At 40.7% G+C, this 18,067-nt stretch overlaps 1 protein-coding gene across 1 annotated transcript; it reads right to left on the bottom strand.

Moving 5' to 3' along the window:
- Positions 1-14,779: 14,779 nt before the first annotated feature.
- On the bottom strand, positions 14,780-17,433 carry C1H3orf80 (chromosome 1 C3orf80 homolog). Its single transcript, XM_047755067.1, has one exon. The coding sequence runs from the start codon at positions 17,263-17,265 to the stop codon at positions 16,513-16,515; it is 753 nt and encodes a 250-aa protein (XP_047611023.1). The 5' UTR covers positions 17,266-17,433; the 3' UTR covers positions 14,780-16,512.
- Positions 17,434-18,067: the final 634 nt, after the last annotated feature.

Raw genomic sequence — 18,067 nt, 5'->3', positions numbered from 1 at the left:
CAAAATGTATGTTATCATTAATTTCTATTTGATCTCTAAATTGTATTTAATTTAATATATTTATTTATTTTTGTCTTTTTAGGGCTATACCAGTGGTATATAGTGGTTCCTAGGCTAGGGGTCCAATCAGAGATCTAGCCACTTGCCTACGCCACAGCAACAGCAACTTGAGATCCGAGCCATGCCTGTGATCTACACCACAGCTCACAGCAACACCAGATCCTTAACCCACTGAGTGAGGCCAGGGATTGAACCTGCGTCCTCATGGATACTAGTTGGATTCATTAACTGCTGAGCCATGATGGAAACTCCTGATCTCTAAATTTTAAAGTGCTCCAAAAATTTATTTATATAACACAAAAGATTATTTATGAAAATATAGAACAATACACATATTCGTATGCCAATATTCATAACAACATTATTCACAATAGGAAAATGATGGGCAAAAAAAGATGTCCATCAATACATGAATGGATAAAACAAAATGGGGTTCATATACACAGTGGAACATTGTCCAGTCATTAAATAGAATGAAATTCTGAGACATGCTACAACATGGATAAACCTGGAAAATACTATGCGAAGTGAAATATGCCATATACAAATGGTCAAATATTGTATGATCCTATTTATATGAGGCAAGTAGGTAAAATAGGTAAGTTCATTGAGAAAGAAGGGAGACTAGTAGTTGCTGGGGACTTTTGGGAGGGAAAACTGTGAAGCTATGATTTAATAAATACAGAATTCCTGCCTGACATGAATGAGTTCTGGAAATGGATAGTGGTGATGATTGTGCAACATTATCAATGTCCTTAATGCCACTGAGTTGTACACTTGAAGATGGTTAAAATGGTAAATTTTGTTATACATATTTTACCATAATTTTAGAAGTATATCTAGAATGCACAAGAAATATTTTCCTCATTCCTCTTCTGACTTGAGAATGTTTAGGCACTAGGCCCTTGAGTCTGAATTTGTGAAAATCTCCTTAAATGATTAACCCGTTTGACTATCCTTAATTCAGTATGTCCCCAAATTATTTTTACCACAAAAGCTTTGAAGATTAATGCAAATAATCCTTAGAAATTCTTCCATGAAGCCATTTTTGGAAATGGTATATTGCAGAGTGGGTATATGCATTTGCATGGGGAAGTGATTACCCTTCACTCCTGTTTTAATTAACATAGTTAGGTTGTTTTTTTTAATAAAAATGTTCCTGACTTTTCAACATATTCCTTTTCCTTTCTGGTATGTTGGATTGTTTTATTCTTCATCCTGATACTGGTTACAAAAGGTATGTTTGGTTTGTGAAATATGATCGAACAGTTTACTTGTAAGTTGTACTTATATGTTTATATATGTTTAATATGTTATAGTAAGTTTTGAAAGAATAATGGTTAAAAGGGTAAATTTTATGTTTATTTTACCACAATCAAACAATATAATGAAATATGTCTGCACTCTAACAACAGTTCTTGATAACCAACTGGGTGCCCTACTGTTCATTTCAGTTCTGACGCTACCCAGAGTCAGTGTGGGCCCCACAAGTTAAAGGACAAGATCCTCAACTCCCGCCTGCCCTTGTTCAGTTGCCAACCTCAAGTAGGGACCTAAGGATACCCACACCTCTCTATTTGGTTACAGATTTGAGTTCCTGTCACCCCCTTTAGGTTTGATAATTCAGTAGCATAACTCACCAAGCTTGCTGAAACTCATTTTCTTTTATAATTTTTCAATAAAAGATACAACCTAGGAAAAGCCAAATAGAAGAGGTGTGTACAGCGAGGTCTAGGGGGAAGGAGAGGTCTGGGTGGAGTGGGAGACACAGAGCTTCCCTGCCATCTCCTCATGGATCTGCATGCTATCCTCCTAGTACATCAATGTGTCACCAACAGGGAAGCTCCCCCAGGCCTTGCTGTCCTGGATTTTGTGTCAGGGTTTTATTATGTAGGTGCAGCTGATTAAATCACTCAGGTGGCTAAAAGTTTTAATCCCCCAATCATGTGGCTTTTCTGGTGACCATCACTCATTCTGAAGCTCTCTAGCTCCCTCCTTCAATACACACACACACACACACACACACACTGTGCTTGCCTGCGTGCTGTTTAGCATAACAAAGATACTCCTTTCACTCAGGAAGTTCCAAGGGTTTAGGAAGCTCTATACCACTCCTCCCCAAGATCAGATATATTCTTTATTATATCATAGATTTACCATAGATTCTTTATTATATCAAATACTGCTTCCTGGTCTTTGATCATGGCATCTTTTATAGCAAAAGGAACATGCTTGACTAAGCATTACAGATATAGCGACATTTGGAAGAGTCAATGTGAGGTAAGGATAGGAAGCTTAACTCAGTTTCCCAGTGCCTTTGATTGTCAAGATCGACATTTTCTTTCCAACATGCCAGTATTATAACACATCACATTATAGTAGATATAACCTGAAAAATAAGTCAAAGATACTCACTTCCCAGAGTCCCAACCAGTCTCTGATAATCAGCCCAATCCATCATCATATTGGATGATGGTATGTCTCAGGGCTTTCATTCGATCTTGTCAGGTTCAAAAGTAGGAGTGGTCTCAGCAATCAATATACTAGGACTTCATACTTTCAGGCATTTGGTATGATTGAGCTTAAGGGACAGTATAATTTCTTGCTCTGACCTTCCTTCCAAACATTAACATTGGATTTCTCTCATTGCATAACCTAGTTTATTAATTCATTTACCCTTCAGTATTTGTGATTTCTCCTCTCTGTTTGTACCACACTTTCACCTTGAGAGGGACATCAGGTTCAGCCAATGTGCTGGTCCAGGCCACAGGCAGAAATATGAGTCTAGCAAATGCCTCTGCCTCAGTCCACTCCCATCCATATAGGAGGGGGTTACCTAGGAACAGAATTAGTGGGCTGGTTCTACTAAGAGGCAATATAACTGTAACCACTGTTGGCCCCAATATTGCAGACAGGGTGTGCCAGAAAGCACACCCACCCCAGCAGCCCTTAGGAACTCTGACCTAAAGATTTTTAAACAGCTACAGTATGTTGGGCAGAAATCATCCCTGCTTCCAGCAACGTAGTTGCAGCATTGGTCCAGGAAGCACTACATCAAGTAGGAAAAAAGAAAGTTAAGGTGATAATGGGGAAGAAAGAAAAAAGTATAGTTGTCACACCAGCATCCTCACCCACCCTTTTGTCCCCACATTCAGAATAGCAGAGTATCAAGTGAGTAAACTCCAGTAGCCCCCGTCACGTTGAGAGTGCCACATATTCGTGAAGGCATGTAAACCGACCTTTCATGCCTCTTTCTTCCCCCATGTTAGACAACCAATGTTTTGACTGCCTATTCTAATTCTTTATCAAACTGTGACTCTGAGAAGAAATCTCTGCCCGTTGTTGGACATGATGGCCTGTAAATAGTGCTCCTTGGTCTGAAAAAAGGTGGTCCAGAGAGGTGCAGTGTTTTCTGTTCCAGTTCTTTTGCAGTTCTCTGAGCATCTGCATCTACCCCTGGAGAAGGGGTGATGTGGGGGTGAGCAAAGCCCCATTCAGAGCTATTCCTGTCAGGACCCACTTCCAACCTCTAGGGCTACAGACATCAGCCTAACTTGCCAGTTCTGTGCAAGTACTTCCCCCAAAGAATCTGCCTCAGAGTCTCTGTATCTCATTGTTTTCTTTGCCTTCCAGTGTTTAAAATTCTTCCAAATTGGGACAAATAAAGCAGAGTTTTGAAGGACCTTTAATGTTGGTGATCCAGCAGAAGGTCCTCCTAAATTTTAGTAGTTCTGTATTAAGATTTTTGTTTCAATTCCATCAATATCTGTTTTATTCATCCCATTTCTTAATAACGGTGAAAAGACTTCCACACCACTGGACCGAGTCCCTTGATTCTCCCATCTGTCTCTCTCCACTTTCTTGTTACTTCAATTGCCAAGACCAGCTCAGCAGGTGAGAGCTGAAGAACGGCTGCTGTGAAACTTAAGAAAAAGTTAACAAAAAAACAAGACACAGAGACATTTATCTTAATTAAAGGTGGGAACCAGAGGACTCAAGTTCTCAGGGACCAAGAGCGCTGCCTCAAGAAACCACACTGCTTTTATTGTACTCTTTAGGATTACATCAAGTGCAGAGGGGATTGTTGGTGCAGGATATAGTTTTTTTATTATTTTAAAAGTTCTTTTATTATTTTAAAAGTCACATAGCTGGTAATGGTTAAGCCTTTATTCTGACCTTTAGGCATTTAACAATCATTAGTGTTTGAGGAAGATTGGCATTATCTGTTTCTGCATAGCATCTAGAGAATCATCATTGTGCTTCCACAAAGGGCATGCCTATCTGGGGCAACCCACTGTGCCTAGGTTTGCACCTCATTCCCCTTGCTGATGCATATTCTGCTTAAGACTGCTCATAAACCCCCTGGGGCGAGGAGGTTCCTCTTTCTCTTATTTTAACAGGACATATCATGCTGTGCAAATGGCGTGCCAATCTGCACAGGTCCAGCATGCCTAGACCAACGCATTATGTCCTCATTCAGCTGACCACATGAAAAACTTATGCCTTTTGGTCTTTGTTCTTGAGCTTAAATTATTTACCAGCACTGCAACTGTTTTTCAAGCAGGAATATGGGGTAAAGTAAAGCAGGACAAGATGGAGTTTTCAGCATAGAAAATAGAAGCAAAGAGGCTAAGAAGAGATTGTAGAAACATGTCTCCCAACATTCAATGTTTTTAGTATTTGTAAGACCCATATAAGAAAGCTGAGGGAGTAAATCTGATAAAGCTTCTCAAAGCTTCTCAGCCTTTTGTTCAATTTTGCAGCAGCAAGACTACATAGGGGCCCATGGAAAGGGGGCCCCCTTAATCATAGCATTTACCAAGATGTTGGGGGGCAGGTGACTAGCCCCATCATCATAAAGCCAGTTCCACCTAGTTTGTATATAAAACATATCAGCCGCTTTATCTGGGGTATTCCACCTGACATTTATGTGGAAACCTGGGAATTCTCCTTCTTAGGGACAACACACTTTGCAACAGCTTTTATTTAGTCCACTGGGCTGGCTGTTCCCTTGGAAATCACCTGCTGTGAGCCAGACTCATTTCTAGCCTTCTGTGACTGTTCTGTATGAACTGTGGGCCCTATATTCACCCAAACGTGTGCTTCCACTCTGCAGTATTCAAAACCAAAGAAATTGCCCCCAAATTTGTTACGCTTACAATCCATTTTGGTAAAGCTCCTGCAGGGAACTGATGAAACTGATCCACAAAAATGAGACAACTCCTTCACACTGTACCTTCTGATTTCAATAGTTTCTTGGTTTTGCCCTCCCTCACCCCCCCATGGACCTTCTTGGTGACCAGAGGTCTTGACGATACTCCTATTATCCCAGCATAGTTTTTTCTTTGGGGGCAGATTTGAGGCTAGTGGCCATAGCCCTGAACTTGGTTCTGGACCAAGAGCCACCCCAGCATTCTCTTTCTCTTTCATTCTCATTTTAGCATTTGCTAATAACTATAGCCAAGGGATTGTATGTTTAGTATATTATTATTTTGCCTTTCCTTAAGTACTCATATACATAGCATTACATGTTGGAATGTAATCTCATAGAAATTAAGTAATATTTATAATTTGCTAGAGGATTAGAATTTTTATTTATTTATTTATTTATTTATTTGTCTTTTTGCCTTTTCTTGGGCCGCTCCCGCGGCATATGGAGGGTCCCAGGCTAGGGGTCGAATTGGAGCTGTAGCCACCGGCCTTCGCCAGAGCCACAGCAATGCGGGATCTGAGCTGCGTCTGCAACCTACACCACAGCTTAGGGCAACGCCGGATCCTTAACCCACTGAGCAAGGCCAAGGATCAAACCCGCAACCTCATGGTTCCCAGTCGGATTCATTAACCACTGCGCCACGACGGGAACTCCAATTTTTTTACATAGCCGTAATAGTAGAATCTACCGCCAATTTTCCAGTGTTTTTATCCCCACCTTCCAATAGCTACTGTTAACATATTAATTTCTCTTCATTTTGTGTGTTTTTAATATAGATGAAAATATGTGCATCAAAATGCACAAGATGCAATTTTTTCCTCCACCTGTTACTTGCTTTTTTATTTTATTGAAGTATAGTTGATTTACAATGTTGCATTAATATCCGCTATACAGCAAAATGACTCAGTTACACATATATTTTTTTCATATTTTTCCCATTATGATTTATCATAGGATATTGAATATGGTTCCCTGTGCTATACAGTAGGACCTTTTTCTTTTCTTTTTCTTTTGTCTTTTGTCTTTTTGTGTTTTTAGGGCCACACCCACAGCATATGGAGGTCCCCAGGCTAGGGGTCTAATCGGAACTGTTGCTGCCAGCCTACACCACAGCAACACCAGATCCGAGCCGTGTCTGTGACCTACACCACAGCTCACGGCAATGCCGGATCCGTAACCCACTGAGCAAGGCCAGGGATCGAACCCCCAGCCTCATGGTTCCTAGTTGGATTGCTTCTGCACAATGACAGGAAGTCCCAGGAACTTTTTTTAAATATCTATCTACTCTATATGAGTAGTTTATATGTCCTAATCCCAGACTCCTAATTTATCTCTCCCCACCACCTGCCCTTTCTCATTTGGTAACCATAAGTTTGTCTTATGTGAGTTTGTTTCTGTTTTGTAAATAAGTTCATTTGTATGGTTTTTTTTAGATCCCACATATAAGTGATATCATATGATACTTGTCTGAGTTACTTCATTTAGTATGATAATCTCTAGGTCCATCCTAAATGTTTCTGTTCTTAATTCAAATCATTAATATCTATGATTTATTGGAAAAGCTTTTGAATTTCCATAGTTGTATCTGAATTTCACATCAAGAACTCAATGTGAACAAATAGGTGTGTGCTGGCACTTGAAATATATTTTCATGTCCCAAGCACAGGGTTAAGTGCTTTCCATATACATTATTTTAATATTCATCACAACTAGCTCTCCCCACTTTATAGATGAGAAAATAAGCTTATAGAAGTTAAACAACTTGCTTGTGGCCACGCAACTAGTAAATCCAGAGTCCAGAGATTCACCCAGGCAGTCTCACTCTAAATTGCTATCTTATTCTACATGAAGTCTTAACAATCATATTCCACCACAAGAACATAAACAGAATCTTCATTTACGAATCTATTTTTGTCCCTCCTTTGATATTAGCTGGCACTGGGTATTTAGTCACAACCTTAGCCTCTATAATTCTCATTTTATGTTGATCACACCAAAATCTTTCTTTTTTTTTTTAATATTGGAAACAATTTACCAGCTGTTTTAAAGAAATGTTTTTCAATTTTTAAAGTTAATTAAGCCAGACCAGGAAGGAGGCACATTTGGCACTGAAGGAATTGGCTGAATGAAATGGAAAAAAATAGTATCTTGAGTTGTTTTTGTTGACCATTTCAGGTTTTACCCATGAAACATTTCTGCATTCCCACAAGTAATTGTTGAGTTATTAAAGATTCCCTGCCCAGATTCTGCTGTGTTTTTAATAATAGTTTCTTTAAAAAGCAAATAACAAAAAATATCTACTTTATTCGCTTGTGGAAAAAAAAAATGCTATGGGATGCTATGCAGCTACAGCCACAGCTCTAATGATAAGATATTGTGTAGGGTTAAACTGATAGGATGTTGAGAAGTTTAATGGTAGGGAGTTCCAGATCTGGAGTCAGATAGGATTGATCTGCCCCCTGGATCATCAATGCATCAGCCATGTAACTTTGGAATCACCACTCAGCCTCTTTGGGCTGCATCTTCCTCATCTGTAAAATAGGACTGATAATCTTTAGCTCCTCCAGGTATGAATTTTAAATGAGATAAGACATGTAGAATGCCCAGCACAGTGCTTGGCACATGTAAGCATTCAATGAATTATAGTTATTACTGTGGTAATCATCATGATAGCAAATGAAGAGTGTCACACTCCAAAGCAACTGCTGAGCTTATATTAAAAGTTATGCACATGCTTATATTTTAGTCTTTGGAAGAAAGGCTAAAATGTAAATTGTTACCAAATTTTAAATCAGAACATGCTAGAAATAATGATATTTTACAAACCAAGGTGAGCTGCCAGAACTCACAGTACTATAAATTTCAGGGATGAACTTATGAAATTATTAATTATAGAACAATTACAGATGTTTACTAAAATAAAATTAAGTGCCCACAAACAGGGTAGGTGCACACCAGAGCAGGATCTGGAAACTAAGGAAACTCTTAACAGTCCTCAGGTGGCACCTGAAGAAAAAGTAGAGCCTGTGGAAGACTTGGCACAGGTCAGAGGGTTCCCGCAAACACCAAAAGAAATGGGAACAATTAAATGGAGATATTGTCCACTGAAAGCTCAGGAGCAGGCCAAAGCAAAAACCAGCAACCCCCCTGGGAATCCTCTTGGGAATGCCAAGGACACCTAAACTACAACCAGAACTAATGAAAAACCTGGCAGCTCTCAGAGAGCTCCTAGAAATACTGAAAGAACCAGAGGAACAAATAAATGACGATAAGTCCACAGAAGGCTTTAGAAACACTTGAAAGCTAATTCCAGAACCATCAGAAAATCTAACTGGCATCAGGAGACTGCTGAAAACACCTAAAGTAAAACCAGAAGCTCTGGAAAACCTGACAGGTATCAAGGTTCCTGAAAACGCCAAAAGACCCAGAGGAATAAAAAATGGTGGTGATGTTCACAGAAAGCTTAGGAACCAGCAGAAAATCTAAGAATACTCAATAGGATGTGGGAATAATTGAGGGAAATGCAGATTCCATGGAAGAAGATCTGACAGGCATCAAAGAGCTTATACAAACACCCAAGGAGCAATCCAACCAGAGAGGGAAAGCAACAAGAACTCTCTATCCCCCAAGTAGAAATGTAGAAAAGCTGAAAACCTCACAGTTTGGAAAAAAATATTGTTCAGGACACCTAAAGAAAGGGCAGAATCAGTGGAAGTCCCAGCAACTAAGGGCCCTATGAAAACTCCGCAGCAAACTGTGGACCCAGAAGATAAGACAATAAGAATAAGTGGAAGAGACTGAACTCACAGAAACCCCAACAGGCAAGCAGACTCCTAAAGAAAAGGGAAACCAAGTAGGAGACTTGACAGGTCTTCTACAATTTGCAAAATTGTAATATAGTGCAATTCCTCTCACTAATTTTGGGACAACTCCAAAGCAGATATGTGAGTGGATGGACACATCCTATGCAGAAAGGCATGAAGAAACTTAAGAAAACTCTATGGCGTTCCCGCCGTGGAGCAGTGGGTTAGGAGTCTGACTGCAGTGGCTTGGGTCACTGCTGTTCAGGTTTGATCCAGGCTTGGTGCAGTAGTTAAAGGGCTCTGGCTCTGGTCACGGCTGTGGCTCAAATTCAATCCTTAGCTTGGGAGCTTCCAATTGCCATAGGTGCATCCATTAAAAAAAGAAGAAAAGAAAAAAGAAAACTCCTAGGCTGGAGTTCCCGTCATGGCTCAGTGGTTAACGAATCTGACTAGGAACCAGGAGGTTGCGGGTTCAATCCCTGCCCTTGCTCAGTGGGTTAACGATCCGGCGTTGCCGTGAGCTGTGGTGTAGGTTGCAGACGCGGCTCGGATCCCGCGTTGCTGTGGCTCTGGCGTAGGCCGGCGGCTACAGCTCCAATTAGACCCCTAGCCTGGGAACCTCCATATGCCGTGGGAGCAGCCCAAAGAAATAGCAAAAAGACAAAAAACAAACAAACAAATACAACAACAACAACAAAAAACTCCTAGGGTGCATCCAGTAGAAGATTCGGCAGAATTCACAATACTTAGGATAACCCTAAATTCTAAAGACTTGTTCACAGGAAACCCCTAGAAAGGAGTCAGATATATTTGAGAAATTATGAAGAGAACCTAAAACAACTCTAATAAAAGATGTAAAAAAACACTACTCCAGAAAACCATGTAACAGAAAAAAATATTAGAACATACAGAGTGTATATGTTCTTCAATCCAAAGAAAATATAGAAGGCCATACAAAATTTTTTAGGATACTAAAAGAAAACCTGGAACCAATAGTTACCAGTACTTTATTGAAACCATCAAGAAAAAAAGAAAAATGCAGTTGAGGACTTCTTGGAATACAAACACTTATGGCAGAACTCAAGCAGATGACATGATGTTTGGAAGTTGACTATAATGGATCTGAAGAAATGAGTGATTCAGTGAATGAAAAATAAGTATGGACCAGGAAAGCTCAGTCAGGAAAACTCCTCTTAGAAGACTTGTGAATATAAATCCAAAACAAATACCTCTGAAATTGAAGATGTGGCTACAGAACATGCAAGATAGTTAAAAAACAAGATTTATTCTAAAAAAACATAAAAGATTCAAAAAAATCTAAACATTTGCCTAGTCATAAAGATCATGTGCAGAGTTCCCTGGTGGCTCAGTGGGTTAAGGATCTGGCATTGTCACTGCTGTGGCATGGGTCTGATCCCTAGCTTGGGAACTTCTGCATACCTTAGACACAACAACAACAACAACAACAACAAAATATATATATATATATATTTATATATAATGTGTGAAGAAAGATAAATGTAAAGAAATATGAGCTTAATTTTCAAGAAAAGCTGAGTCAGGGAATGTTGCTACATCTCAGCCACAGATAATAGAACTGATACAGAATTCAAGAGTCTTGGCTGCTTACATAAATGGAAAAGATTCCAATAAAGAAAGATGAAAAGAATACTGTGAAGAGTTTCCAAGAGAAAAACTTGGAAGATGGAGCTATGAAACAAAAGACAGGGACTATAACATCAGGGGAAGGAATAAAATTGGTCAAAATCTACAGGAATCTTATAGCTTGGCTAGTTCAACAGGGTCTATGCACCTGGAGAAAAGTGACAAAGCACTGAAGAGCTTGCAACAGAAAAGTTAAATCTACAAATGAAAAGAAGATAGTTTTAAGACCCAGGAGAATCAAAATTCGTTTGGATTTAGGTAAAACTTTTAGTCAATACTGAAGAGGAATTTCATGCAAACCAAAATAAAACAGGAAAAAATCCTGGAGGATTCTAATTCTTTGTCTGATGAAACAAATGCAGCCAATAAAGAGGCAGGAGCTCAAGCTACTGCAGTTCCTCAGATAAAATTTTGAATAATAGGAGTTCCGGTCGTGGCTCAGTGGTTAGCGAATCTGACTAGGAACCATGAGGTGGCGAGTTCGATCCCTGGCCTCGCTCAGTGGGTTAAGGATCCGGCGTTGCTCTGAGCTGTGGTGTAGGTTGCGGACGTGGCTCGGATCCCGCGTTGCTGTGGCTCTGGTGTAGATTCAACCCCTAGCCTGGGAACCTCCATATACCGCAGGAGGCGGCCCTAGAAAAGGCAAAAAGACAAAAAAAAAAATTTTTTTTTGAATAATGCAGGGGGGATTCTTTGAGATCATCTAAATACAGGAATAAAAGAAATGTAAAGTTAAAGGTATCATCTATTGTACACAGTAAAACAGAGATACCACATACAGAGGAAGGTGAAGAGGAGCCCATGCAGAAAATCCATAAGAATGTTTAAAAATTACAGTGAGATCCTGCTGTGTGGCATTGAGAACTATGTCTAGATACTTACATCACAACACAACAATGGGAGGAAAAAGTATGTATACATGTATGTGTAACTTGGTCCCTATGCTGTACAGCGGAAAAATAAATAAATAAAAATATTTTTAAAAAGAATTAAAAAAAAAAAACAACCCAGCAATCAATGCTAAATCAAGCTATCTTTGGCAGGTCTTCCCTACAAAGATAGAAGGATGTGAGCTTTTATCTAGAACAGCAAATAGAATGTCTGTGAGAAAGAATGAGAAAACAGTTACTCAGACATGACACACATAGAGGAACACACAAAGATGCCTATGGAAAAATCTAGACCCAGAAAGACATAGCAGTCAATGGAGAAATAATGTGCTTAGTGTCTGGAAACCAAAATAAGGTCCTTGTCACTACTAAGATGTAAGGGCTGAATTCTTTGCCCTTATAAACACAACAGAGAATGCATCTTTAAGGAAAAATAGAAAAATCCTTCCAATTCCTCCAGAAAAACTTCAGGTGAGGAAGCAATAGGACAAAGAGATGTCAATATTTGTTGTGTTTGAAATCTAGAAAAATTAAAAGCTTTGCTAGAGAGATGCAAAGATTTGATCTTTGTACAGAGTGACAGAGAAAATTCTGTAGATAGGAACAAAGAGATATGTTTATAGTCATTTAGTGGATAAAAAGGAAAAACCACCTGGTTCAGACTGGAAACCTACAAAAATCAGATGCAAATAGAATACAAAGGAAACACTTTGGAAAATACTAAAAGAAGAAACTTTATGCAAAAAGCGAAGGCATAACTGTAGTGATATTAAATTACAGCAAAGACTAACCTGGAGTTCTAATAGATGAGTTCTGGAGAAAACATCTACTGAAAATCCAAAGCAGGATAAGAAAATAAGAACTAGAAGATATTAAGATAACAAAGGTGATTAGCTAGGAGGGGAAAAAGTGAAAATCTCTAATTTGATGGCAAGCCTAAATATCCTCCATAGAATAATTTTTGCCATAAAATTAAAAGTGAATTCTGTAAGTAAAAGAATAAAGTAGATTCTGTATGGTTTCAAGTACAATCAAAGTATTGGTTTTATTTGTATTTGATTGTTTTATAGGCAAGTTTAAAAAAAAAGAATTGACATCCTTTCCATCCCTTTAGAAGAAAAGATGTCTTAATTTCTTGCAATTAGCTAGTTACTGATTTTTTTCTTTGGTTGATAAAATACCTTCCCTTAGCCCCCCACTTATTAGCCTATTTACCAATGGAGGAAAGTAGAATGAAAAAATAAATTATACACTAGGCAGGTCAGGTATAAACTTGCCAAATATTCTCTGATTAGTTGTCTGAAATTTACACCTTTGGAGAGATGATTAACGCTGGGTTGTTTAAAATAAAACAACTCATCACTATTTCTCTCAATCTGGAAATCTAAATTAATAATGATTTATCAAATTTTTACAAGTCAATAGTATAAACCTAAACACCATATTTTTTTCATAAATATCAGTTTCAGCTCTGAATTCTTTCCTCTATTAATTCCATTTGAGAGAAACTATATACATAAAGTACAACATTATGATATCTACCATATTACCTTTTAAACTGTTGGGCCCATTTCCTTAATATTCCCCTTGGCCTTTACAATTGAATCTTGTTTTCCTTATATAGAACACCTCATGCCCTCTGGCATAATTGCCAATGCCATTTTCCATGGTTGAAGAACACGCATATTTGCAGAATGCGCCAATTAATGGCCTCTTACAGCTATCATTATATTTCAAGAAGACATTTACCCCTTGGTTACGATATTGACCACAATATAAATTGCTTTTAAGCAACTGGCGATTATATATGCACACACATGATTTAGAAAATCAATCACGTTTTCTCTCATTCCAGATGGATACCATATCCAGGGTCATTATTTCCCTCATGAGAAGTCAGTGAAAATAAAAATATGTGAAATGATTTAGTTATGTGAATTACTTTGATAATTGAAAACCAGGAGCAAAAGTTAGTACTGGGTAATCTTAACCAGGTGGCTTTGGTTTAGATATGCATGTATGTACACAGTGGCCTCACAAAAATTATCAGTCACAGACTGTATATCTACATAGATATGTCTGTGTTCTATACTATATATATATAGAAGAATATTAAAAATAAGTGAAATCAGCATCTCATCATGAATTATCTTCAGGATAAAAATAACTATTTTCTAGATTTTCTAATATGTTCTCTGTAATAAACAACTTTTCATGAAATCTATAAAATTGAACCGCCAGATATTGGCCCTAGTGCTTTAAAACCGTTTTTATCTAGATATTCTAGTGCTGTGAACACATGGGTTCTGTGTGTATTAACAAGATATGTTAAATATGAGTGTATTACTATGAGATATGTTCACTTACCAAGAAAAAGAGCTTTTAAGGATTTTTTTTCCCTCACAAAATTATGCCTGAACAGAATTGTGCCTGGTAAATCAATGAATTACAAGAAAACACAGTCAAAGTAGAGTCAAACTTATCTTTTATTGAACTGAGGGAGGTGAATGAAAGCATGTGTGATGTGTAGGGAAAAAACAAGTGTAAAACTTGTAATTTTACAATTTAGTAAAATCTCATTGCATGATTGGTGTCACATTATACACATTTTGAATTTTAGGGAGAGAAATGTTCTGTAGCTGGTACAAGAAAAACATCTTAGATGTTATTATAAGTGTATGTTCACAAGATATTGTTGTAAAGTTCAAGATGTTAGTAGTAACAACATAAAGGATATACTTTATATATTGGTATTTGAATATTCATGTCAATGTTTCAGATATGGGTAAATTTTTTTAAGTGTCTGAAACAGTGTACCCTCAAAGGATAAATCATTTAAAGGAATATGGCAACTTTCCAGTTTGTCTGAATGGTGGATGGTATTAACAGCCATAGGTTAACTAAATTTTACAGTATTTGAGTAGCATGAATATATGTGATTATTCAATATAATGTCCATTCTCAATGAAAGTTGATATAGTCTCAACTCCTGATGCTTTTGCCAATTCATAGCTTAAAAGTGCTTTTAAATGATAAAGACATACATTCGTATTTTAATATACTACCATATAGTCACACAACTAATACAATCTGCACAAAGAGATTTTAATGTTTTTCTGTTTTAATACACTTCAAGTAATTCTCTTTAATGATAGGGTCATTAGCTTTTAGAAGTTTAGAGTAAATCATTCTCTCCTATTACAATTCAGACATCTTAATATTTCTTAGAACTGTCAGACTTTTTCAATCAGCTTTTAAAAGTTTAAGGTAACCAAATCATTTTCTTCCAATACAATTCAGATATTTTAAGATTTCTCAAGATTGTCAGAATTTTCCAATCATAAAAACAACTTTTCTAGATACATGTATGAGGTCTGTGTGTATAATTTTTCCTCAATGTAACACTCATCCTTCCCCAACCAGAGAAATCTTTTTGTCTTCCTTCTCATTTTCTTGATAATCCTGAACTGTAATAATTATATGATATACAATGTGTATATTGTACATAGACAATGTGCATATGTACATTATACATAATACATTTTAATGTCATTTTGTATTACCATTTGCTTAAAGGATGTTTCATAGAATGGTAGAACCAATACAATGACACATTTTTTTTCTTCAGATGAGTTGACTGAATCCTTCTATAGTACTTACTGCACAATTATGACTTTAAACAAAAGTCACAACAAATTCTTATGTTTTGTATCATGTTGTGAAGTGTATTCCAAATGCAAAATGGAGGGAAAAGTGCATGACATCATGCTTCACGGTATGGCATACATCTATCCATCATTTTTACATATAACTATGACCTAGACTACATACATAATGTATAGTTATTATAAAAAGTTATATATTATGCCACAGTACTAAAAATAAAATATATTCTTCTCAAATAGTGAAAATAAGGTATCCTTCGTGTTTTTAATCACATACATTTTCTCGTTTGAACACGCCTCTTCTTTTTCCCGTTGTAAATGAAATAATGTCCAACATTTTAATTAAACAATAATGAGAGAATGTAGACAATTTCCGGGCCATTAAGGCCTCAAAAAGGTGCTAAGATGATTAACTTGTCATGAATGGCAGAAATCCCCTCCGGATACGTTCAATACATGGTAAAAATATAAAAATAAAAGACAAATAAATATAAATATCTTCTCAGTTATTGAAAAATCTAAAGTTCAGCTGTACCTTATTACGAGTATGGTCTTGGATATGCGTTATTGCTGTATCTTGAATAGGTACAGCAACTAACTGATGCCACGAGTATCCCCCACTGATTTGTAAGCCATCAATCAGCTGTGACCTATGCTTGGCCAGGAAGACGCGGAAGGGTTTTCTGAGTTCTCCGTAAGGAAGGAAGTCTATTATTCCTAGGCGCTGCTCTCGCAGGCCGGGGAGCATCAGTCTCCAGCCGCAGCTCGTCTCCTCGCCCTCCACCCATCCTGGGGGACCATGACCAGTCCAGGCGAGAGGGAAAGGAGTGGAACTAGGTCCCTTTCCCTTCACTCCTAAAGGTTACTGCCCTTCTCCCGAAGCTCCTGTGTTCTCCTGTGTTCGGGAAGCAGGCACTTACAAGTGAACGCGATCGGAGGAGAGGCTGAGGGCGGGGACGTCCTCCAGAGCTGTACTCCGGCCTCGTCTGCTGCTGTGTCGCCCCCGCCACGCGTGCCTACGTTTCCTTGAACCAAATGAAACGTAGGAAAACTTAAGAACCCGGGGGAAGCGGGGTAGGGGTAGCCCCAACCTAGTCGCAGGGCAACAGGTAGGGACTGAGGCAATTGGCAGCGGCCGAGGTCACCCCAGCCATTGTGTCCCACCCGCAGTCCCCGGCCCACTTCTGTCTGCGTGGTCCCTGGGCTGCCCTGGGCGCTCAGATGAGCGGGAAGCGGCCCTGGCCGCCGTCGTTTGACTCCCCCGCGCCGCCACCTCTCGGGCGGCCGAGCACAGACACAGGCAACACAACATCCCCGGGACTGAGCTGCTGCAGCCGCATGGACTCCTCGTAGGTTGGCAGGTACTTGACCTCCTCGTAGCTGGGCAGCTGCAGGAAGACGGGAGAGACTACGCGCAGCTCATGCTCCGAGGCGCAGGAGGTGGCCGAACGCCCGCCGCCTGCCCTGCCCCGGCCACCTCCGCCACTGTCCAGCAGCGAGTCCTGAGAGCCGGCAGCCGCCTCGTCGCGCAGCAGCGCGGGCGAATCGTCGTCGTCGTCGTCCGGCGGTACTGGGGCCCCCGGCTGCCCTGCGCACCCCGGTGGCCCCGGCCGCCCCTGCCCCGGCCGCGCCTGCCCGCGCGGATACCTGCGTGGACTGGGGCAGATGATGCGCTGCAGGAAGTAGCCGATGGCGAAGAGCACCAGCAGGATAAGCAGCCCGGAGAGCTTGCGGACAAACCAGCCCACGTTGTCGAGGAAGGCGTGCAGCGGCAGCTTGCAGCAGCGCACCGCGGTGGCATTGGCCGCGTCGCAGCAGCGCTCCCGCTCGCCGCATGCCAGCTCCGCGCAACCCCCGCCGCCCCGCGAGGGCGCCACCAGCGCTAGCGTCAGCAGCAGCAGCAGCGGCAGCAGCGGCGGCGGCGGCGGTGCCACCGACAGGCCCTCGGCCGTGACCCCCAGTCCCCACATGGCTCGCGGGCACCGTCGCTAAAGTCCGGGGCAGGGGAAACAGTCTGTCCGCGTATCCGTCGGCCCCTCCCGTCGCGCTCGGTTTGAGTCCCGCGCGCCGTCTCCCGCGCCTCCGCTACCTGCGGCCAGAGCAGTCCTCACTTGGCCACGCTTGGGCGGAAGGAGGAGCCCGAGGCGCGCCGAGGCTGCAGGAGGCGGCCGCTTCCCGCCGCCAGAACAGCCTCCTTAGCTTCTGACCTTAACCTGGCGCGCCCAGCCGCTCCTTTCGGGTGCAGGGCGTCCGGAGCCGCCCAAGATGGCAGAGGCAGCCTGCGCTGGGTTGCCGTGGGCATCTTGGCCACGGCCGGCCGCGCTCTTCCAAGTCCCCCCTGGGGACCCTCTGGGGCTGGAAGGGTTAACACTCAGAGCTCAGCATGGGAGCCTCCTGATTTTGATTAATTCAGCCGTCTTGCTCTTTCCCTGCCGTACGGGAGGGGGCTCTTGCTCGCGGAGGTGTCTCACTTTTAAGTGATTGGATTTCCCCGGGAATGTTATTTAAATTGACTTGCGACTAGGATTCGCTTACCATCCTTCTTGTGATCTTTCTGATTAAAAATGGATGATGGCCATTAACGGCTAACGCAGCCCCGCAACCATCTCCAAGCTTTGGGTGGGTGTGGGGGTGGGGGTGGGGGTGGAGGGGTTGGGGACCGCGGGATGGTTCTGCTTTCAGCCAGAGCCAGGGGGCTGGAAATCTGGTACCACCAGGAGACCTACAGAACAAATGGAGACTTCTCCTGAGAGGCTAAGGTCAGGGTACCAC

Source organism: Phacochoerus africanus, chromosome 1, assembly GCF_016906955.1.
Source record: "Phacochoerus africanus isolate WHEZ1 chromosome 1, ROS_Pafr_v1, whole genome shotgun sequence".
Taxonomy (NCBI): domain Eukaryota; kingdom Metazoa; phylum Chordata; class Mammalia; order Artiodactyla; family Suidae; genus Phacochoerus; species Phacochoerus africanus.
This window is presented reverse-complemented; position numbering and strand designations above follow the sequence as displayed.

Bases quoted from the DNA above. Each gene is read 5' to 3' on its own strand.
- C1H3orf80 (XM_047755067.1), bottom strand. From the start codon at position 17,265: ATGTGGGGACTGGGGGTCACGGCCGAGGGCCTGTCGGTGGCACCGCCG.